Genomic DNA, 25,549 nt, shown 5'->3' with positions numbered 1-25,549 from the left:
TGACGCGGGCAAATATGCCCGACGCGTGTATCTCGTTTTCGTTTTTTCTTATATTATTACATTGAAAATGCAACAATATTGCGGAAAATAGCTACTTTAGCAGAAACCGGCAAAATTGAAGGGATATTAGCAACCCGCGTTCCCAAAAGTGTCTTAATCTTAGAGCTGCAAAATACAAGTACAAACTTTGCATTCTATTTTTCGTGCATTTTGTGTCACGCAACTGCTCCATTGTTGTATCGCTTTTTCGCATAAAACGTAACTCGATTTCGCACTATAATCCGCAATTAAGCCTAATTTATTGCGCATTTTTGAGCATAAAAGTGATTTTTAAAGCTTTATTACCACTATTAGTACTTATTACTACTTCATTATTACTTGTCAAAGAGTTCCTAGCCGCTTGATTGAACCTACACCCGTCCCACATTGACAAACAAAGCCTTTCTTGAGCGAGGGATTTTTCGGTAAAAATCATTTTTGTGGCACTGGAGCGTACATCATATATTTAACAAAATAGGTTCGACCAGTGAAAATAGGCTTTGCCAATGAAAATAGATTTGGCCACTAAAATAGATCGGGCCAGTCCCACATTGACAAATAAAGCCTTTTTTGAGCGGGAGATTTTGCGGAAAAAAAGGTTTTGGGGCATTGGGATGTACCAATTTTTTTAAGTATTAACACCAAAGCAAAAAAATAGCTTCCTTATGTTTAATACCTTCCTTATGAAAATAGGAGATACTACGAAAAGAAAATAATATGAGCAACATTCTACAACTCCTGGACCCATAGGGTTACATATTTAAATAGGAGATGAATTTTTAGAAACATCGGTCGAAATTGCAAAACTGAACTTTCATTAACACTAATTTTAAATTTCTTTACATCAGAGCCAAAATTAACCTGAAACACGTTTTTTTAATAACTTCGAACCACAGAGACGCAAAAGTTGAGAAAGAAAAAAGCATTTTACATTAAAAACAGACGAATTTTTTGCGTTTCCGAACTTAACTTTTCTAATGTACCAATTTTTCAAGAATCGACCCCCAAAAAAAACTTTCGGTTTAATACAATCTACAAATCCATATGATTAGAAAATTTTACGAGAATAGTTAGAGAAACATTCTACAACTCTTTGACCCATAGGGTCACATCATATTCTTCAAATAAGAGACGAATTTTAAGAAACGCTTGAATAAATTGAAAAACTGGACTTTATATAACACTTATCTTAAGTTTCTTTACATCATAGCCAAAGTTTGCCTGACACACGTTCATCTTATAACTTTGAACCGCTTAGACCTAAGAGTTGAGGAAAAGAAGGCATTTTACATAAAAAACAGACAAAATTTTTGCGTTTCCGAACATTACTTTTCTAATGTACCAATTCTTCAAGTTTTGGCCCCAAAGAAAAAACTTTTGGTTTAATACAGTCCATATGCTTTGGAAATTTCACGAGAATAGTTTTAGCAGCATTCTACAACTCCTTGACCCATAGGGTCACATCATATTCTTTATTAAAGAGACGAATTTTAAGAAACGTTTGACGAATTTGCAAAACTGGACTTTATTAAACACTAATCTTGAATTTCTTTACATTATGGCCAAAATTAGACTCACACACGTTTCTTTTATAACTTTGAACTACCTAGACCCAATAGTCGAGAAATAAGAAGGCATTTTACAAAAAAAAACAGAGGAATTTTTTTGCGTTTCCGAACTTAAGTTTTCTAATGTAACAATTTTTTCAAGTATTGACCCCAAGGCTAAAATTTTCCGTTTAAAACAATTCATATGAATAGCAAATACTGTGAAAATAGTATGAGCGACATTCTACAGCTCCTTGACCCATATGTTTACATCATAGTTTTTAATTAAGAGACGAGTTTTGGGAAGCGTTTGACGAAATTGCAAAACTTGACTTTATATAACACTAACCTGTAATTTCTGTACATCATATCCAAAGTTCGCTTGACTCAATTTTCTCTTATCACTTTAAACTACCTAGACCCAATAGCTGAGAAATAAGAAGGCATTTTACATAACAAACAGACGAATTTTTTGCGTTTCCGAACTTCAGTTTTCTAATGTACCAATTTTTCAAGTATTGACCCCAAGGCAAAAATTTTTCGTTTAATACAATTCATATGAATAGCAAATACTATGAAAATAGTATGAGCGACATTCTACAGCTCCTTGACCCATAGGTTCACATCATAGTTTTTAAATAAGAGACGAATTTTGAGAAACTTTTGTCGAAATCGCAAAACTTTACTTCATATAACACTAATCTGAATTTTTTTACATTATGGCCAAAGCTATCCTGACAAACGTTTTTCTTATAACTTTGAATCACCTAGACTTAATAGTTGAGAAATAAGAAGGCATTTTACATAACAAACAAACGAATTTTTTGCGTTTCCGAACTTCAGTTTTCTAATGTACCAATTTTTCAAGTATTGACCCCAAACAAAATTTTTTGGTTTATTACAATCCATATGAATAGGAGATAATACGAAACTAGTGTGAGCGAAATTCTACCGCTCCTTGACCCATAGGTTCACATCATAGTTTTTAAGTAAGAGACGAATTTGGGGAAGCGTTTGACGAAATCGCAAAACTTGACTTTATATAACACTAATCTGTAAGTTCTTTACATTATAGCCAAAGTTTGCCTGACACATTTTTCTCTTATCACTTTGAACTACCTAGACCCAATAGTCGAAAAAGAAGAAGGCATTTTACATAAAAAACGCGAATTTTTGCGTTTCTGAACTTAAGTTTTCTAATGTACCAATTTTTCAAGTATTGACCCCCAGGCAAAAATTTTTGGTTTAATACAATTCATATGAATAGGAGATACTATGAAAATAGTATGAGCGACATTCTACAGCTCCTTGACCCATAGGTTTACATCATAGTTTTTAAGTAAGAGACGAATTTTGGGAAGTGTTTGACGAAATCGCAAAACTTGACTTTATATAACACTAATCTGTAAGTTCTTTACATTATAACCAAAGTCTCCCTGGCACAACTCTCTCTTATCACTTCGAACTACCTAGATTCAATAGTCGAAAAATAAGCAGGCATTTTAGATAAAAAACGCGAATTTTTGCGTTTCTAAAGTTTAGTTTTCTAATGTACCAATTTTTCAAGTATTAACCCTAAATTAGAAACTTTCAGTCTAATACAATCCATTTGATTAGGAAATTTTACGAGAAAAGTTTGAGAAACTTTCTACAACTCCTTGACCTATAGGATCACAACATATCTTTAATTAAGAGACGAATTTTAAGAAACGTTTGACGAAATTGCAAAACTGGATTTTATCTAATAATCATCCTTAATTTCTTTAAATCATAGCCAAAGTTAGCTTGACAAACGTTTCTCATTAAACTTTGAACAACCTGGACCCACTAGTCGAGAAACAAGAAGGCATTTTACATAAAAAAACAGACGAATTTTTTTGCGTTCACGAACTTTACATTTCTAATCTTCCAATTTTTCAAGTATTGACCCCAAAGCAAAAATTTTGGGTTTAATACAATCCAGTTGAACAGGACATAATAGCAAAATAGTATGAGCAACATTCTACAAAACAAATCCTTGACCATAGTGACACATCATTCTTTTTAATTCAGAGAAGAATTTTTAGAAACATTGGACGAAATTGCAAAACTTGGCTTTATATAAAACTAATCATAAATCTTTACATCACAGCCAAAGCTGAATTGATACACGTTTTTTTTATCACTTTGAACTACTTAGACCCAATAAACGAGAAAAAAGAAGGCATTTCACATAAAAAACAGACGAATTTTTTTGCGTTTCCGAACTTTAGTTTTCTAATGTAACATTTTTTCAAGTATTGACCAGGAGATACTACGGAAATTGTATGAGCAACATTCTACAACTCCTTGAACATAAGTTCACATTATGTTTTTTAAATAACAGACGAATTTTGAGAAACATTGTACGAAATTGTGAAACACCCACTGATTGGTGAATCAGACAATAATGCCTAACTTGGTCAATGCGGTTTATGAAAGAGATAAATTTATGAAAATGTTATTGAAAATTAACCGACATTTAATTAATTAAGTTTCAACTGATTATTTTAATCAAGAGACAGAAACACTGAACATATTTGTCCCTCTTGTTCCCTCTTGGATATTTTTTAAGGGTACTTTTTTTTCGTTGTTCCAACTGTACTAAAAATACAGACGAGGGCAAATTTGGCAAAAATTGTGTTGCTGACAACCGACATGTTTGTTTTCTTGTAATATTTACGCTAAAATAGCTGATTTGTAAAAAACGCTTTTTTAATTTTAAAGAAAATATAGGTTGCTTTGTTTTGTTTTGTGAGTTATTTAAATGTGAATAAACGTTTTTTTTTGTTAAGGGGGGTTGAAAGCGCTCATAAAAAACAAGATTGGAAGATAGTATCTAGACAATGTTATGATTTTTTGCCAAAATTTAGATTCAGTCGATGTGTTCGCTTTCAAGGATGTTAAAATTTATAACTATACCATATTCAGCTAATTCTGCACGGGATTCAATGAATAGAAATTTTGGATCTTTTCGGTTTGTGAATCCCCCCAGCTTAATGGGTGCATATTATTTGCATTTCCCAGAGGCACGAGCCATATTTTACATAATGATTTACTAGGCAATGGTACGAGCTCTGTAACTGGGGGTCATAATGTAGTGGGGAAAACAAACGGAAAAGATCCAAGTTTAAGTTGTTTTGTGGTTTAAGTTTTAAGAGCGTCTTTTTGTCGAATACGTCAGCTTTTCCTTCAAAAAGCAGAAGCTTTATCAGTTATGATAAAAGGTTGAAAATAGAGTTGGAAATCTTTCCATTACATCGCAGAGGTATACCGAAATTGACGCGCGCAAATATGCCCGACGCGTGTATCTCGTTTTCGTTTTTTCTTATATTATTACATTGAAAATGCAACAATATTGCGGAAAATAGCTACTTTAGCAGAAACCGGCAAAATTGAAGGGATATTAGCAACCCGCGTTCCCAAAAGTGTCTTAATCTTAGAGCTGCAAAATACAAGTACAAACTTTGCATTCTATTTTTCGTGCATTTTGTGTCACGCAACTGCTCCATTGTTGTATCGCTTTTTCGCATAAAACGTAACTCGATTTCGCACTATAATCCGCAATTAAGCCTAATTTATTGCGCATTTTTGAGCATAAAAGTGATTTTTAAAGCCTTATTACCACTATTAGTACTTATTACTACTTCATTATTACTTGTCAAAGAGTTCCTAGCCGCTTGATTGAACCTACACCCGTCCCACATTGACAAACAAAGCCTTTCTTGAGCGAGGGATTTTTCGGTAAAAATCCTTTTTGTGGCACTGGAACGTACATCATATATTTAACAAAATAGGTTCGACCAGTGAAAATAGGCTTTGCCAATGAAAATAGATTTGGCCACTAAAATAGATCGGGCCAGTCCCACATTGACAAATAAAGCCTTTTTTGAGCGGGAGATTTTGCGGAAAAAAAGGTTTTGGGGCATTGGGATGTACCAATTTTTTTAAGTATTAACACCAAAGCAAAAAAATAGCTTCCTTATGTTTAATACCTTCCTTATGAAAATAGGAGATACTACGAAAAGAAAATAATATGAGCAACATTCTACAACTCCTGGACCCATAGGGTTACATATTTAAATAGGAGATGAATTTTTAGAAACATCGGTCGAAATTGCAAAACTGAACTTTCATTAACACTAATTTTAAATTTCTTTACATCAGAGCCAAAATTAACCTGAAACACGTTTTTTTAATAACTTCGAACCACAGAGACGCAAAAGTTGAGAAAGAAAAAAGCATTTTACATTAAAAACAGACGAATTTTTTGCGTTTCCGAACTTAACTTTTCTAATGTACCAATTTTTCAAGAATCGACCCCCAAAAAAAACTTTCGGTTTAATACAATCTACAAATCCATATGATTAGAAAATTTTACGAGAATAGTTAGAGAAACATTCTACAACTCTTTGACCCATAGGGTCACATCATATTCTTCAAATAAGAGACGAATTTTAAGAAACGCTTGAATAAATTGAAAAACTGGACTTTATATAACACTTATCTTAAGTTTCTTTACATCATAGCCAAAGTTTGCCTGACACACGTTCATCTTATAACTTTGAACCGCTTAGACCCAAGAGTTGAGAAAAAGAAGGCATTTTACATAAAAAACAGACAAAATTTTTGCGTTTCCGAACATTACTTTTCTAATGTACCAATTCTTCAAGTTTTGGCCCCAAAGAAAAAACTTTTGGTTTAATACAGTCCATATGCTTTGGAAATTTCACGAGAATAGTTTTAGCAGCATTCTACAACTCCTTGACCCATAGGGTCACATCATATTCTTTATTTAAGAGACGAATTTTAAGAAACGTTTGACGAAATTGCAAAACTGGACTTTATTAAACACTAATCTTGAATTTCTTTACATTATGGCCAAAATTAGACTCACACACGTTTCTTTTATAACTTTGAACCACCTAGACCCAATAGTCGAGAAATAAGAAGCCATTTTACAAAAAAAACAGAGGAATTTTTTTGCGTTTCCGAACTTAAGTTTTCTAATGTAACAATTTTTTCAAGTATTGACCCCAAGGCTAAAATTTTCCGTTTAAAACAATTCATATGAATAGCAAATACTGTGAAAATAGTATGAGCGACATTCTACAGCTCCTTGACCCATATGTTTACATCATAGTTTTTAATTAAGAGACGAGTTTTGGGAAGCGTTTGACGAAATTGCAAAACTTGACTTTATATAACACTAACCTGTAATTTCTGTACATCATATCCAAAGTTCGCTTGACTCAATTTTCTCTTATCACTTTAAACTACCTAGACCCAATAGCTGAGAAATAAGAAGGCATTTTACATAACAAACAGACGAATTTTTTGCGTTTCCGAACTTCAGTTTTCTAATGTACCAATTTTTCAAGTATTGGCCCCAAGGCAAAAATTTTTCGTTTAATACAATTCATATGAATAGCAAATACTATGAAAATAGTATGAGCGACATTCTACAGCTCCTTGACCCATAGGTTCACATCATAGTTTTTAAATAAGAGACGAATTTTGAGAAACTTTTGTCGAAATCGCAAAACTTTACTTCATATAACACTAATCTGAATTTTTTTACATTATGGCCAAAGCTATCCTGACAAACGTTTTTCTTATAACTTTGAATCACCTAGACTTAATAGTTGAGAAATAAGAAGGCATTTTACATAACAAACAAACGAATTTTTTGCGTTTCCGAACTTCAGTTTTCTAATGTACCAATTTTTCAAGTATTGACCCCAAACAAAATTTTTTGGTTTATTACAATCCATATGAATAGGAGATAATACGAAACTAGTGTGAGCGAAATTCTACCGCTCCTTGACCCATAGGTTCACATCATAGTTTTTAAGTAAGAGACGAATTTGGGGAAGCGTTTGACGAAGTCGCAAAACTTGACTTTATATAACACTAATCTGTAAGTTCTTTACATTATAGCCAAAGTTTGCCTGACACATTTTTCTCTTATCACTTTGAACTACCTAGACCCAATAGTCGAAAAAGAAGAAGGCATTTTACATAAAAAACGCGAATTTTTGCGTTTCTGAACTTAAGTTTTCTAATGTACCAATTTTTCAAGTATTGACCCCCAGGCAAAAATTTTTGGTTTAATACAATTCATATGAATAGGAGATACTATGAAAATAGTATGAGCGACATTCTACAGCTCCTTGACCCATAGGTTTACATCATAGTTTTTAAGTAAGAGACGAATTTTGGGAAGTGTTTGACGAAATCGCAAAACTTGACTTTATATAACACTAATCTGTAAGTTCTTTACATTATAACCAAAGTCTGCCTGGCACAACTCTCTCTTATCACTTCGAACTACCTAGATTCAATAGTCGAAAAATAAGCAGGCATTTTAGATAAAAAACGCGAATTTTTGCGTTTCTAAAGTTTAGTTTTCTAATGTACCAATTTTTCAAGTATTAACCCTAAATTAGAAACTTTCAGTCTAATACAATCCATTTGATTAGGAAAATTTACGAGAATAGTTTGAGAAACTTTCTACAACTCCTTGACCTATAGGATCACAACATATCTTTAATTAAGAGACGAATTTTAAGAAACGTTTGACGAAATTGCAAAACTGGATTTTATCTAATAATCATCCTTAATTTCTTTAAATCATAGCCAAAGTTAGCTTGACAAACGTTTCTCATTAAACTTTGAACAACCTAGACCCACTAGTCGAGAAACAAGAAGGCATTTTACATAAAAAAACAGACGAATTTTTTTGCGTTCACGAACTTTACATTTCTAATCTTCCAATTTTTCAAGTATTGACCCCAAAGCAAAAATTTTGGGTTTAATACAATCCAGTTGAACAGGACATAATAGCAAAATAGTATGAGCAACATTCTACAAAACAAATCCTTGACCATAGTGACACATCATTCTTTTTAATTCAGAGAAGAATTTTTAGAAACATTGGACGAAATTGCAAAACTTGGCTTTATATAAAACTAATCATAAATCTTTACATCACAGCCAAAGCTGAATTGATACACGTTTTTTTATCACTTTGAACTACTTAGACCCAATAAACGAGAAAAAGGAAGGCATTTCACATAAAAAACAGACGAATTTTTTTGCGTTTCCGAACTTTAGTTTTCTAATGTAACATTTTTTCAAGTATTGACCAGGAGATACTACGGAAATTGTATGAGCAACATTCTACAACTCCTTGAACATAAGTTCACATTATGTTTTTTAAATAACAGACGAATTTTGAGAAACATTGTACGAAATTGCGAAACTCGTCTTTAAAAAACATTTATCTTAAAATTCTTTACATCATAGCCAAAGTTAGCTTGACACACGTTTCTCTTATAACTTTGAACCACCTAGACTCAATAGTCGAAAAAAAGGAAGGCACTTTACGTAAAAAACAGACGATTTTTTTGCGTTTCCGAACTTTACATTTCTAATGTTCCAATTTTTCAAGTATTGACCCCAAAGCAAAAAATTTTAGTTTAAAACAATCCCTATGATTTGGAATTTTTACGAGAATAGTTTGAGCAACCTTCTAGAACTCCTTGACCCAAAGGGTCACATCATAATCTTTAATTAAGAGAAGAATTTTATGAAACGTTTGACGAAACTGGATTTTATCTAAAAATAAACTTTAATTTCTTTACGTCATAGCCAAAGTTAGCTTGACACACGTTTCTCATATAACTTTGAACCACCTAGACCCAATAGTCGAGAAGTAGGAAGTTATTTTACATAAAAAACAGACAAATTTTTTGCGTTTCCGAACTTTACTTTTCTAATGTACCAATTTTTCAAGTATAGACCCCAAGGCAAATTTTTTTTGTTTAATACAATTCATATGAATAGGAGATACTACGTAAATGTTCTGCGCAATATTTTACAACTTCTTGATTCATAGGGTCTCATCTTTTTTTTTAAATAAGAGACGAATTTTGAGAAATGTTTGAAGAAATCGTGAATCCTCTATTTATATACTATTAATCTGAATTTATTTTGCATCATAGCCAACGAAAGCCTAACACCTGTTTGTTTTATCAATTTGAACTACCTAGACCCAATATTCGAGAATTAGTAAGTTATTTTACATGAAAAACAGACAAATTTTTTGCGTTTCGGAACTTTACTTTTCTAAGGTAAAAATTTTTCAAGTATTGACCCCAAGGCAAAATTTTTTTGTTTAATACAATTCATATGAATAGGAGATACTACGAAAAAGTTATACGCAACATTTTACAACTTCTTGACTCATAGGGTCTCATCATTTTTTTTAAATAAGAGACGAATTTTGAGAAATGTTTGAAGAAACCGCAAAACCTCTATTTATATACTACTAATCTTAAGTTTCTTTACATCATAGCCAATGAAAGTCTAACACTTGTTTCTTTCATCAATTTGAACTACCTAGACCCAAATAGTCGAGAAGTAGGAAGTTATTTTACATAAAAAACAGAAGATTTTTTTGCGTTTCCGAACTTTACTCTTCTGATGTACCAGTTTTTCAAGTACTGACCCCAAAGCAAATATTTTCGGTATAATAAAATCCATTTGAACAGGAAATTTTAGGAAAATAGTATGAGCAGCATTCCACAACTCCTTGCTTGATCATAGGGTCACATCATTTTTTTTAATTAAGAGACGAATATTGAGAAACATTGTTCGAAATCGCAAAAATTGACTTTAAAAAACATTAATCTTTAATTTCTTTACATCATAGCCAAAACTAGCCGGACACATGTTCCCCTTATCACTTTGAACTAACCAGACCCAATAGACGAGAAAAAAAGGCATTTTACATAAAAAAACGCGAAATTTTACTTTTTCGAATTTTAGTTTCCTAATGTACCAATTTTTCAAGTATTGACACCAAAGCAAAAACTTTTGGTTTAATACAATTCATATGAATAGGAAATTTTACGAGAATAGTTTGAGCAACATTCTACAACTCCTTGACCCATTTTTCAAATAAGAGACGAATTTTGAGAATTATTGGACGAAGTTCCAAAACTTGGCTTTAAAAAACATTAATCTTAAATTTCTGTACCTCATAGCCAAAGTTACCCTAACACACATTTCTATTACAACTTTGGACTAACTAGACCCAATAGCCGAGAAAAAAGAACGCATTTTTCATAAAAAATAGACAAATTTTCTGGGTTCCCGAACTTTACTTTTCTAATCTTCCAATTTTTCAAGGATTGACCCCAAAGCAAAATTTTTTGGTTAAATAGAATCCATCTGGATAGGAGATACTACGAAAAAAGAATGGTTTACATTCTACAATTTCTTGACCCCTAGGGTGACATCATGTTTTTTAAATTAGAGACGAATTTTGAGAAACATTGGACGAAGTTGCACAATTTGACTTTGGTGTTCAGAATCTAAAGACATGTATTTCGCTCACCGAATTACAACCGAATAAAGTGTTTGATTAGTTTGCAAACTGAGTTTTTTTGTTCAATTAAATAAAAAACAGAAAAAATAAATTTGACTTCTTTCTGAAAAATCCCTCAATATTTTTTGATATTTGTCGGATTTTCAGGTCGAATTTTCCTTTTTTGATAATAAAAACCGCTTGGTTTCTACATCAATGCTTCTACTTATGGTGTCCCTGAGTTTGCCAGTCCAACATTGGTATGCAAGCTCTTTTTTGAGCGAGTGGTTTTTCGGAAAAAACCGATGGCTCGGCTTTTCGACTTTGTCTTTAAAGTTGTTTATATTTAAATCGCTGTAAAGTTTTAAAGCCTTCATTTAAATCTGTAATGAAGTGCCTATTACGGAGTATTAAATCAGTTTTGCATGCTCAAAATGCGCGCAATTAATTAGGCTCAGTTGCGGATTAGAGATACATTTAATGCGAATAATAGTTACCTAAATTGAGCGGAAATGTACTACAAGACTTGTAACCTACTTTTCAATTCGAAAATTCTTTTATTTCGAAAAATTGGCGGAACCCCTTTTCCAAAAAGTAAGATGCAAAGGATGTCTCCAAATTTCTTTCATCTTATGCATCTAATATTCGAGCAAATTTTACTAAGGCCGAAATTTTGGGGTATACCTCTGCGGTGTAATGTCCTGATACGTGTCTATATCTTTGAACTTCATATATAAATTCTATTTATTCTGTTTGCGATAACAGTGGATTATGGTGAATATCTCTATCTCTAACTTGGTTCTCATTTGCTCAAATTTTCTTACTGTTTTAAAGTTCAAACTCTGTTTTCTGAGAAGATGATTGCGCAAAACTTCAGAATGAGAGGTGTTAGAACATTGCCGTGCCTGCTTGTGTCAATTTAAGTTTGGTAGTGATCTAAAGTAAGCTCCAATGAGTGACATTTTAAGCTATCTACTAAAGTTTCATGATCAGACAACCCTCACATATCACAAGACCTCCCAGACTTATAGCCCAGACAACTTCAAGACAAGATTTCTTCCAGACCATTTGTAATAAGGTCGAGGTTTACCTCCCACTAGACAACCTGTTGTCTGGAAATAAGTCTGGGACCTCGACTCGGGAACCAGACACTGCAATTCTGAGCAAAAACTCCAAAACTACCCCCTTTCGCGCTCGAAGTTCTAATCAGAGTTCGCTCTGGTCTTGGACAGTTCGTTACTGGTGAAATTTTTATGGAGTTAGGCATTATCCAGGTTATGAATTTTAATTCTCACCATAACTTTATAATGCCACCCAAACAGTCCGATCAGGAGGTGCCCTGTGGCTTTGACCTCAAACTAAGTGCACTTGAAAAACAATGCAGTTTATTCTAGTTTTTGCAGTGTATTTTGTCTCCGGGTTATAATTGTTGGTGTTACTAGCGCAGATCATGGGTTCAACTCAGTCGGGTGTATGGCCTGGGTCAGATCTCATTGACGACGATAGTGACGATTTGGATCTCTATGACCAGTGGAGAGCGGACCCAGAGGGAAGACCAGACTGGATGGTCGTCAAGTTGGCATCCGAGGCATTCATGGTTCGTTTACATTTCAGATCTCTTTTCTACCCTTTAACCAGTTTTTATTTCTTGAAATTGTTTTTTTTTCAGCCCAAAGCATTTCAATACATTTTCATTATTATCATCAAAACATTCGACGGAAATTTACCACTGACATTTAATATGTATGAAAAAAAACCATGTACGATGTCAATAAGGTTTTTAACAACAGAAATAACGAGAATGTTTTCAACATCCTCCAGCAATTATTGTAAAAAATTATTGTTTTATTTTCATCTTGTACAATTGAGCAACAATGGTTTTAAAATTGGCTGAGAAAATTTTATCATCATTACGTAGCCAATGTCCGGCAAGGCAATATTCATCATATAAACAATTTTCTCACTACTATTTACAGATTAAAGAATTTTATATTTTTCTCGTTAGAAGGCTTTTAGCTAGGGACTGGATAGAGCTGAGAACTCATCAAGATTCCAAATGATATGTTTGATGTAAGGATTGTACATTTGCCGCTGTTAGTGTACTCTTTTGTCCCCAAAAACCTTGCTCTCCCCGCTTTTCAGATATTTCACTCCAAATAATTGAATTATTACTCAATAAATATAAGTACAGCAATTAGTACATTTAGAGCCGAAACAGATAATTGAAAAATATCAAAAACCAAAAGAAATAATTGTGTAATGATAACTAACTATTCACATTAAATCTGAACCAATTAAATCAATCTGTCCACACGTATCCAAAATTCAATCAAAAAATTTCGCAACCAAATAACCAAATAGATCTAAAAACTCTGCCTCCCATAGGCAATGTTGCTGCTCAGCAACTTCCTCTTAACTAATAATTATAGTTAACTTTGCAACTTCAATGACTGCAACTACGCAACTATGTTCGTTCAAGAAAGAACACTCAATAACTACAATTTTTCTGGCTGAGAACCGTTGGCTCCACTTGAACGTTCTTTTTTTCTGTTTTTTCTCTCTTTGTTCTTTGCTTCATCTCTCTCTCTCTCTCTCTCTCTCTCTCTCTCTCTTCTGCTTGTTCTTGCACTCTTTCCTGTTCTGATGATTTCGTTTCGCCTGAGGGTACTCAAACTTATCGCCGTTTATCTGCAATAAATATCGATTCATTTTTTGAAAACATTTTGACCTAACTTATAAGTGCAAAACTGGGCATGGAGGGTCGGTCACGGGTAGCCGAATATCTTATGCAAATGTTTGCTAAAGGGGACTTGAGTTGCGTGTTTAATCGATTTTGAATTTTCAGGGTCCAACGAAACTCATATTTTACGCTCAAAAATCTCTATGCAATTACGTGCAAGAATATCATCTGCTTTCTGTACACAATAGAAAAACTTGTCTGTTTTAAGCTGTATTGGAGTTTTGGTAATTGGATAATTGTCGCCGCAGTTACCGATACTACAGAGTGTTTATAATTATTTAACCGTCGACTTTGTGGACACTTTAGACTTAGTCTAAACTGACGGAATATTAAAAGAGAGCTATGCTGCGTGAAATGCGTTGAATGAAAAAATACATTTTTCATGGCCAAATACTGCTGTGTATGATATAATACACTATAGCACAAGCTATGCCAGCTGATTCACTGCCGCTATTGATACGCGTACTAAGTGAAGGATACTGAAGCTATCCAGGCCGCTCTTCACAGCAAACTTAGAGTGATATTCACATCCAGCAGTAAGATGGATTTAATTACTTGATTAAGATTAGATTCCGCACCATATTTTCAAGTAGGGTTAACCCCCAATTGTGCTCTATCCTTTTCTATCTGTTTCGTAATTAATCTTTGTATCTAATCAATTTTATTTCTAGCAAATAACACACAGGTTTGGAAATTAGAAAAGAACATTGTGAGCATGTAGTGAGACTTATTCTAGCATTTAATTGAGGTCGCTAAAATAATATTGGTTTAGCTCTAGTGTGGTAATTAAGATCAAGCGAATAAAATCCCTACCACATCAGAGTTAGAAGTATTTACGTATATAGGGCCTTAGAATGCAACAAGGCTTTCTGTTGGTTTATTTCAAACTGAATCTGTACATAGTATAACTGTACAGAAGGTTGTCAGTCTTCAGATTTTGGTTGTAGCGTTTTAACCAGCGTTAGAAATTTATTATTTAAAGTCTGCCGATTTGAACCATAAACGCTTGATAGAGTTTCTGAATAGACGAAATGCTTTTTACAATTAAGTTGAATTTTTGTTTCGTTCTTTAGAGTGCAAAAGAGGTGTTCATTTATTAATTTTTCCATTTTTTTAAACGTTGAATCACCAGTTTTGTGATAAACCCTGTCTACAATTTGGGCATTGTTTTGGTCTCTGTCTGTTTGGTGCACAATTTTTCTGGAAATATTGACCATTCGCGATGTGATTGCGTTGAATAATGTTAACAGAATCAATTGTATCGCCTGTGTTTTGTAGATTTCAATTGGAAGCATTTATCATGCGAACTTTGTTCCAGGTACCCGTATCAATATTAACTGCTAATTTGAGCGTTTTTTTGTGGTGTTTTTTTCTTTCAGCGATTCTTGCAGTATTTCCCCGTCGTCTATATTGTCAATGGAAACATTGAAACTACCTGTTTCTTTATTGCTCCCTAAATCGCAATTGAATGAAAATTCCCTAATTGCTACGTGGACTTTTGCTATTGATTCATTTTTCTTTTGTGTGCGTGTTATTAATATATAGCGACCAAAGATTTTTTTTTACAAAAACAAATGTTAGAAGCTTATCCATAGTTCTCGAGCCGTCATTTGGTCGATTTAGTTATGATTGTCTTTCAAACAAAATATTGCCTGTCTTTCTATTCCTCGGCTTAATTTTATCTTAGCTGTGCCTTTGTAATCAGTTAATTGTCATGGTTTGTACCCACATTAGATACCAATGTCGTCTATCTTATGTCATTTGTTGAGTCGGGCATTTTTGGTTGTTTATTTTGGATTTTGCGATCGCGTTCTGGTTAAGCCGTGCTGTTCTCCGCCTCTATTTCATAGATTGGTTCATTTGGCATTGTTCTTTCTGTCAGAGGGATCTTCCAAGAGGATGTCTGCAGAGATTTCTGCGTTCAGAAGTACTGCCAACTTGAGATGCAGTTTCTCCTTGTTCCCAATGAAGCGTGGGATCCAAATTCAGCTTTCAAGAATTGTTCACTTCGCACAAGCGATTGTTCAGAATCTTTGCTTGCTGACTGCGCCATATGATACTCTGTTCCTGAGTGTTCGAATTAGGAATTTTACAATTTTCTCACATTTGGAATCACTTAAAGGTTGCAATTAGTTCAGCTTTATCGTTTTTTTTTCACTTCACTTCGATACGCGATTCCACTTACTAAATTGAGAATTAAGAGACCAGAACATATAACTGAATTCAGAGAAAGGTAATGAAATTATGATTACTATAAAAATGAAATATGAACAAATGATTTCCTCCTAGATGGGGGCTTACATTAAGCGAGCAAATTATAATCACACTTTATTGAAGTCAAGGAATAAACTGGATTTTTAGCAAATAATTTGGTACGAATCCAGATTGGGTGCTTTTTTAGTATGTTTTCCTTTTTGGGCAAGGGTAGCATTTTTCGAGACATTTGTATCTCTCGACCCCAGCAAATGAAAGTTTTGAGGTAAATTTTCTACCATAACGCCAATTTGCCCCAAGTGTTGCATTATATTACAGATATCATTAGCAATCAAAAATAGAAAAGAATTATTCACCGAAGACTTCCCCAGTTGAGATGTCGAATTATGAAAAGACCGTGGTCGACCAATATCGGGTATAAAAAGACCGTGGTCGACCAATATCGGGTATAAAAAAGACCGTGGTCGACCAATGTTGGGTATGAAATGATTTTAGTTCGACCCTAATAGTCTTGGTCGGTTTTAGGTCGATCCTAATGGTCATGTTCCACTTTAGGTCGACCGATATGGTCATGGTCGACTTCAGGTCGATCGATATGGTCATGAACTACTTTAAGTCGACCGATATGGCACTGGTCGACCTTGGGTTTTAACTGATGTGTTTTTGCATATAATGTGGTTGCAAGTGTTAAAGGTTTTGCTTCAGTTGGCAAAAACTTTTGGCCAAGGACAAAATTTCTTTTTTAAAAAAATCTTTGTTCCAGCCAACATATTGTTTTTCTATTTTGCATCATTGAGATGTTTCTAGTGCATTTGATTTTATCTTTGTACATACGGAGTGCTCAACACTGGGATTTAAAGAACCCTTGAACCCCAAAAAAATGCACCTAATATTTGGTAAAAAAGACCTATGAAGTAGACTTTATGTCGACCGTACTGGATATGAAAAGACCATTGGTCAACTTATGAAAAGACTTTAGGTCGACGGTATCATCTATGAACAGACTATGGGTCGACAATTATCCGGGTATGAAAAGACCCTAGAGTGGACCAATATTGGATATGAAAATACCGTTGGCCGACTTATGAAAAGACTTTAGGTCGTCGTTACTAAGGGAGTCGACCGTGTATTTAAGGTAGGGAAACTACCCCCCATGTGGACTTTATAAGTCTTTTCATAAATTCGACCTCTCAACTGGGGTGCAGCTTGAAACTTGTACGGTTGCAATTGACGGTGTCTGGACAATTAACCCAAGGCCATTAAACCCAACCTGCCTTTTTCGGAACGACTATTTAATCGACTATATAAAAAAACTGCCAGTGGGACTTGATGAGAAACGATTACAACCAAACATCGGATTATATTGTTCGCCTAATTAAAACATCCTTGTAATAGCAAGCGACTGATATTTTGTAATCAACGCCAACTTATTGAACGAAAGGATCACAGGGCATTGGGTAAAATGGCATTGGATAAAATGGCATGTAACCCTAATTGGCAATTTGACTGTTCAGGTTCCATTATGCGTCACTACAATAATTCTGAATTCTTACTTTCTGTTCACAATTTACAAAGTGAACGAGCTGCGATCACTCGACTATTTCCTCATAGCAATTCAGTCGTCTTTGGATTTGACCTTGACGGGTGTTCTCGGACTACTTCATTATCTTCTTCACACCTGGGCTTCGCTCGCCCTTTTGTGTGGTTCTGGTGGGTTTTTAAACAAAGGCGACTACCTAAACATGTAAACCTGCAATGATTTCAACATCTAGCTCTTAATTCAGATCAGGTTTCCGTATTTTAATTGGAAACATTTGAAGATTCAAAAGTAGCGCATGCATAATAATTTTTTTCAAGATATCTTTACTTTCCAAAACTGCAAAAATTTCGAAAATTAAAACAAAAATTTCCGTTCCTACTTAACTGGACTTACCCACATCGACTATATTGAATGATGCGATTGATTGAAATGACAAAAGTTTTCAAAAAAGTAAATGCCGTATTTCGAAAAAAAATTAATTCTAATTGTAGTGAAAACCTTAGTGAACAAATTTCAACTTACCTTGAAGAACCTTTACCTAACAAACAACCCTTACCTTGAAGAAATCCCTAATGTATCAAATATTTTATATTAACTTTTTGTTGACAGAATAGTGATGAAGCGACGTGGAAAATAAAATATGTTTCCTTAATATGATTGTTCGAAGTACTTTTAATATTTTTTTTGACTTACTCTCTTGCAATTTATGCTTATGTTTAACTTATGAAAATAACTACTTTTTTGATAATATTGGATTAATTTTGCCTAAATAATTTTCATTGATGCGTAAATTTTCCAAATCATGTCTATGATACTTTTATTAATTCATTTTTCGGCCTGCTTAAATCAATTTGAATTGAAATATGCGTAGCCATTTGTTAACAATTTTAGAAAAAAAATAAAAAGTTGTCCATGCATTTTCAACAATTTTACAAATAAATTTATTTTACAAAATAGATTTAAAAAATTGTGATGTCTAAATGTTTAAAATAGCCTGTTTTCAAGAAATATTGCTCAAATTTGTGACTGTCATTTTCTGCACAATAACTGAATTAAGCGCGAAAAGTGATCTGAGTCAACTTTAAAGGCTACATAAAGTTTTTTCTTCACAGTGGAGTGGAAAATTTCTATATCAATTAGGAACTTCCATTTCGTAATAAATACATGTTTCCAAACCATAAAATTACTGCTAAAATATCTGACGTTGACCACATTAAACGCGTTGCTGGAATTTTTCGGTGTTAATGTTTTTCGTTAATTTCGTCGCTTAATTGAGCCACATGCATCAACAACTCACGTAATTTAGCAGTCAAGCTAGCAGATATCTGTTTTGAAAAAATCGAAGTTATGGAACCAACTTTGGACTGATTTTTCGATAGACTCGGACAACTCATTTGATATTTTTTCCAATTTTTTTTCAAATCAGACATGAAACATATGGTCTGATGCAGTTTCGATATAGAAAAAAAAGAAATAATATGTTCTCAAGATTGTCTATGGAAAGTAGTTTAGAAAGTAGTTACGTTGAAAGTAACTACAGATTAGAAAGTAGTTTAGTTGCTAGTTTTGTTTTGATTTTAGTGCCTTAAAAACTTCAAGATCTCTGGCTCTTCAAGAAGAAACGCTTGCAGCATCTTGATAGTCAAAATAGAACGGGCAAGCACAAATTATTCAAATTGTTTTTTCATTGAGAATTAAAATTAGTTGCCATTTATATATTGGTTTTGTGCTATAAAAATTCCGAGTATTCTTTGCATCTTCAAGATATGTGACTATTTGAGAGGAGAGGCTGGCAATAGCAGTCATTTTAATGGAAATTGAAGTGAATTTGGAAGACCGAAAAATCTCTGAGCGAAATTAAATTCAAATTTTATACTTCTAATTGATACTTGAAAATTTTTCCTCTGATTATAATTTGTTTGAACTAAAAGAAATCAATGAATTGATTTTTTTTTCAAATAAGGGTTCTTGCTATTAAAATTAGCAGCGCTTTGAAGTGCCCGATATTACTTCAATTATGGAGAAAATAACCGATTGCGAAGTTTATATTCAAGTTTCTTCAATTGTGATGAAAATTTAGTATAAATTTTGATTGATTTTTGAAATTAGTCGACACTTTAGTCCCACGTTGCGGTGCGCAAAATAGTATCCGTTTTTGTAATTAAGTTCTTCTAGTCAATTGATCACATACAAGTTTTTAAGAATTCGATTTATTGTGATACGGACTACTTCGTTTGATTTTGATCCAGTACAAATCTTTCGGTGCAAGCCTGACATGAAATACTTTTTTGTACAATATTTCCTAACTGATTTGATATTCATGTGTCAATTCAAATTGATTTCGGTGCTCCGAAAAGAAAATGTCAACTTTATTTTCTTTTTTTCATAGCTTTTAGTTCGGGTTTCAGGAAGAGTTAAAAAACATTAACCAAGAGGTATTATAATAATTTTCTTCGGATTTTTGTTTTTACTTCGGTATCCCATTATTTTATTAGGGAAATAAGCACAGGAAAATTGAATTGAACGTCTCGAATTCAGAAAAATTGTGAAATAACAACGAAATTGATAAAAGTTTTGACGTAAAATCCTTCAAACAGATTTTGTGGCTGAGACTTAGTCATGGCCAAACGTAGTCATGTAGGATAACAGCACAGAATACTGACGTTGCCTCGCATATTCTCAAAGTCGAAAGTAAAATTAACTATATAAAATTAAAGTTGGTGTCGGAAGCAACTACTAAATTGAATAATGGCCAAGATTTTTTTAATATTTGTTTATTGTAGAAAAAGAATCCCAGAGCCAAATGGTTTGAGTTCTAGTATATTAGATTACAAGAAAAATTGACACACGTTTTTTTCAGTTTTATAAATTGAAATTAGTTTGATAGACAATTAATAAAAAAAAGCAATGTAGCAATTTTTGCGAAATTCGATTCTGATATATTTGACTCGTTGTTTTCGAGATAAAGTTTGCTCACAACATTTTTTTGTTTGAGTGTTGAGAAAAACCTTTTTATCAGGTCTTGAAAATTTCACTAGCTATAGAAACTTTAATTTTCGCTATTATCGGCAAAATCTGAGTTTTATCGAAAAAGAAGTGTTAGAGCGACAATATCTTGCTTTACTCTTGTTTTCAGCTGTCCGTCCTGGGTGACATGTTTAACAGTTGTCTAAAAGGCCAATGACGAAAGTTGTTTGGTTTTGTAATTAAAAATGAGTAGTTAACTTTGATATTTCCAATGAATCTTAGCGACATGCTACATGTCTCAAAAAATTTCAAGTCGCTAGTTTTTTTTCTACTTCAAAATTTAATTGAGCAAGCTTTTATGCTGAAAGTGGTTCAGTTTTTAAAATTTTATTGAGATTCCAGTATTTTATTGAAACTTTTCAGATCTTATCTACTATAAATTTTTTTTCACTTTGAACGAAAAATACATATAAATCATTATGCACCTTTTTCTTAGCTTTTTGTATTATTTGGGAGTTTTTTTCAAAGTTTGTGCTTTCGTTGGCCCTAAGATCAGACTTTCGTTCCTTCAAAGATGCCTATGTCAGATTTTCATGCGATCATTTTTTTGTTCAAATTTTGTTTTTTTTTTCAAAGCACTTGTGCGTTTATTTTGGTTTGAAGTATTGATTTTCGGTCTGAAACTGCAGCCTGCGTAAGCGTATGAGCTTTTTAAATGTTGAAATAATTGCAGCAAAGCTGTGCAACGGTTTCCAAAGTGGTGCGAATTCTGTCAAAAGTCAGCCATCACAAGGCAAAGAATTGGTTTACGGTTTTTTAAAAACTGGACACGATGACACGTTAATGTAAAAAATACACCACTTAATTCCGAAAGTTGCCAAATTTGACTAAAAATTTGGATATTTTCTTAGAAACTCGACTCTGAAAACAACATAAAATAGATCTGTGCTATAGCTCGAATGACTTGTTTTCCAATTAACTAAATTTGATGAGAAAAAAATAATTTTCGAATCTCCTCTTGTTGAGAGAAAAAAGTAACCAATTCTTTTTGACTCTTCAGATACGTAATCGCAGCTGAACAAACTGACGATTATATTAACATCGAAAATGCCATAGCTTGGGATGCTCTTTTCAAATACACTATTCATTTCGAGACACTTCGTTTATTCATCGACATATCGACTTACTGGTCTCAACTAGTTCTGTCTCTCGCCATTGCTATTGAAAGATACATTCTTATTGTTAGAAGCCATGATTCTAATGTTATTCTCAGCAAGCCTAGAAGAAGAGTATTTTATGCTTTGGTAGTTATTGCAATTTGTATCGTGCCTCCGATTTTCATTACAGATTTTACAGTAAATATGGATGCCAAAACAAGAAACGTGAGTATGTTAAGCAAGATGCTGCGCAGTGAAAAGAAAAGAAGCAAAGCAAAATTCGCAATGTCATAAAAAGTCTTGATAATTCCCGCAAAAATTAAAAAACCTTGCATGATCTTCACAGGCAAAAAATTTTTGGACGCCATATGTAAAATTTTTGCAGTGGTGAAAGATTGGTCGCCCGGGTCAGGTTTTAAGATGTTCGGACTTTTAAGATCTTCGGACTTTTAAGATGTTCGGACAGGTTTCGTACAATTTCAAATGAGGCGATACAATGCCCTAAAAGGTTTCTGCTGATCAGTTTCTGGTTCTTATAGGTTCACGATTAAACTTATAAGTTCTAATGAGATAGCCATTCGACCTAAAAATTCATAGAGTTTTACCCGTTGACCTACAAGAAACTCATAGGAGATGTCCCCCGGGCTGAGGTGTCACCGTGTTCACCGCGTTATTAAGCAAATATAAGGGTGTAAAGCAAATTCCACACTTAAATAGCAGGGAAAAGAGTGTAAGAGTGTAATTTTGAGGAAATTGCACTTTTTTTACAATCTGTACTCCTCTTTTATTACAGTCTTAAAAATACATTATGATAACAAACACTCTTTAGCCAATTTTTAACGGAAAAATTAAAAGAATGTAATTTTACGGAAATTACACTCTTAGAAATACACTACAATTACACTGTTTAGTCCACTTTTTACCTTCTTTTCAATGGGTGCAAAGTTTTCCTGAGTCAAGCAGTGCCTGCAAACAAAACAAAAAAATTATACAAGATTTCCACAGATGATGTGAAAATTGATTTAAAAAAAGCTGGTTGTGCAGCATTAATAAAGAATTTCAAAAACACCTGAACTTACTGCAAAAATAATTGAGTCGGTATGCGTTGTTTGAAAATTAAGAATCGTTACGTAACACTATAAAAGTTCAGGTTGTCAAACTGTTCAGGTTTTTGATTGAAAGTGCTACAAAACAGATAAACATTCAAGCTAACCTGACGAATACCCAGGTTTAGGTGCGCAACCCTCGACTGCTCTGATCAGACCATTTGGGTCGCACACTGGTGGCGTGTTGCGACCCAAAATAGATGGTCTTGGAAACGCTTGAGTCGCAAGAATGGTCTGGACAATGGTCGCAATACGGTCTGATCAGAGGGCAAAGTCGCACTATAGTCTGATCATTAGTCGCACAAAAATCTGGACAAAGGTCGCACTACGGTCTGATCAGAGGGCAAAGTCTGGGAAATGGTCCGGACAATGGTCGCAATACGGTCTGATCAGAGGGCAAAGTCGCACTATAGTCTGATCATTGGTCGCACAAAAATCTGGACAAAGTCGCACTACGGTCTGATCAGAGGGCAAAGTCTGGGAAGTGGTCCGGACAATGGTCGTAATACGGTCTGATCAGAGGGCAAAGTCGCACTATAGTCTGATCATTGGTCGCACAAAAATCTGGACAAAGGTCGCACTACGGTCTGATCAGAGGGCAAAGTCTGGGAAATGGTCCGGACAATGGTCGCAATACGGTCTGATCAGAGGGCAAAGTCGCACTATAGTCTGATCATTGGTCGCACAAAAATCTGGAGAAAGGTCGCATTACGGTCTGATCAGAGGGCAAAGTCTGGGAAATGGTCCGGACAATGGTCGCAATACGGTCTGATCAGAGGGCAAAGTCGCACTATAGTCTGATCATTGGTCGCACAAAAATCTGGACAAAGGTCGCACTACGGTCTGATCAGAGGGCAAAGTCTGGGAAATGGTCCGGACAATGGTCGTAATACGGTCTGATCAGAGGGCAAAGTCGCACTATAGTCTGATCATTGGTCGCACAAAAATCTGGACAAAGGTCGCACTACGGTCTGATCAGAGACCAAAGTCTGGACATAAGTTGCCCGAAAATCTGACCACAGAGCATTAACTGACAATAATTATTTGACTGCAGTTTTTTATCACTGTTTTTGATTACTCAAAAGAAAAGTTGCAGGCACTTCAATATGACTTTCTGTTTATATTTTTGTCAATTAGTTTTGTCCTAACCTTAACAAGATATACTAAATTTTTAAATTTTAAGTTGATTAGTACATAGGTTTGAATTGAATAATTTAAACAAATAACAACGGATTATAACGTATTCAGAAATGGTCTGATCAGAGGGAGCGTTGGTCGCAGTAAAATCGCACAAAATTTTGGGTCACACCAGAGTCGCAGGAAATATTTGGGTCGCACGATAGTCTGATCAGTGGTCTTTTGGGTCGCACTATAGTCGCACTATTTTTTGAGTCGCACTACGGTCTGATCAGAGGGCTTTGGGCCGCACGATGATCTGATAAGAGGGCAAAGTCTGGGAAATGGTCTGATCAGAGTGGTCTAGGGTCGCGCACCTAAACCTGGGTAATAATAGATAAGTAATGCAACATTATAAAGTGCAACCATAGTTCACCGGAGAGATTAAAAAATGATAATTAAATTTGGTAACTGTAGTAATAGCAACTGAATGTTTAACACAGAAAATGTGCAGCAGCTAAGAAAAATTGAAACTTAAAAATTTCAGAGAATGTTAAGCCAAATTTCAGAATTTCCTTTTTCTTTTGAAAACTTCAGCCTCCATATGAGAAAAAATAAAAGACAAAGAGTGTCCTCTTAAAAGAACAAATACGAGCAAAGCTCGACCAGAACAAACATGCGCGAACCTTAAAATTTAAACACTCAACTTTCAAGTTCCTGCAAGTTTAACCGCCAACCTGTAAGTTCTTGGAAAATAACCATCCTATTTGTGAGACACCTGTGAGATATAAAATATACCACTACGTCTCGACCTGGGAGTCGACTAACTAAAATTGGACTTTTACCAGTTTTCCACTTTATTTTCAGGCTTGTGATTCTTGTTTACGCTTTCAAATGCGCAATGTCGAACCATACGTCAGGTTAGCCCTCAATATTATTATGGCTACAGCATGCAGTCTGCTGTACTATAAATGTGTAAAAACTCTTCAACTTTCGGCCACTATTACCCGAAGTGGTGTGTTAACTGCAGCCTTCGCCGCCATTTTAGTTTGTTGGGTTCTAATGGTCACACCACACGTCATTTTCACCGATTTCAAGCTCAGAGGAAAACGAGCATTTTTCGACAACTTCCTGCACGAATACAACACCAGACAGGTTCTAAACAATTTTCATGCATCCCAAACTTGATGTAGTCAATGAAAACGGATAAAAATTAGAAGGAAAAAATGGCGTTTTTCGGCTATATTTTTAAGAATATATCAGATGAATTGGATATTAGAGGAAAACTCAATTCGGCGAAAAAAGTTTTTTATAGCCACTAGGTGGAACTTTTTGAAGTGATTTATGGAAATTAGGCGAAGAGTAATTAAATTATTGGATCTCTTCAAGAATCGCCTATCTTATTACAAAAGGGTTGGCAATTCTTGAATAGATTATAAGAGAGCAAATTATTGACCAATCAACCATCGCTAACCGTAAGCTTATATGTGTGCAAAATGTGGTAATATTTATGTTAAAAAGTGTATAGTTTAGCATGGTTTAGAAGGCTAGTGGGGAAGCGATTGTTGAAAAAAGAATTTGATTAAAGAGAAAGGAGTTGAAATTTTTTGTGATCGTGTTCCCTGGAACAATTGCTGTTTATAAATTCTCTTGCTCCTTTTACATTTTTCTTTCTCATTTAAAAATGACTGTCAATGTTGAAAATTTCTAAAATTTTTTTTCAGGAGCTATT

The 25,549-nt window shown here is 34.0% G+C and overlaps 2 protein-coding genes across 2 annotated transcripts in view; both read left to right on the top strand.

Annotated features, from left to right (window-relative positions):
* LOC142349540 (endoplasmic reticulum resident protein 44-like) overlaps positions 1–25,549 on the top strand; it is a 558,035-nt gene that overhangs the window by 26,171 nt on the left and 506,315 nt on the right. The gene's annotated exons all lie outside the window — the stretch shown is intronic.
* The window catches only part of LOC142349046 (uncharacterized), a 44,020-nt gene that overhangs the window by 3,525 nt on the left and 14,946 nt on the right, over positions 1–25,549 (top strand). Inside the window, exons 2-6 of the mRNA XM_075400458.1 lie at positions 12,420–12,574; positions 17,446–17,675; positions 21,172–21,231; positions 21,499–21,820; positions 24,685–24,972. Of these exons, the coding sequence (XP_075256573.1) occupies positions 12,428–12,574; positions 17,446–17,675; positions 21,172–21,231; positions 21,499–21,820; positions 24,685–24,972 (1,047 nt within the window). The 5' untranslated portion in view covers positions 12,420–12,427. The remainder of the gene's footprint in view (positions 1–12,419; positions 12,575–17,445; positions 17,676–21,171; positions 21,232–21,498; positions 21,821–24,684; positions 24,973–25,549) is intronic.

This window comes from Convolutriloba macropyga, chromosome 11, assembly GCF_964194025.1.
Source record: "Convolutriloba macropyga chromosome 11, txConMacr16.3, whole genome shotgun sequence".
Lineage (NCBI taxonomy): Eukaryota > Metazoa > Xenacoelomorpha > Acoela > Convolutidae > Convolutriloba > Convolutriloba macropyga.
This window is presented reverse-complemented; position numbering and strand designations above follow the sequence as displayed.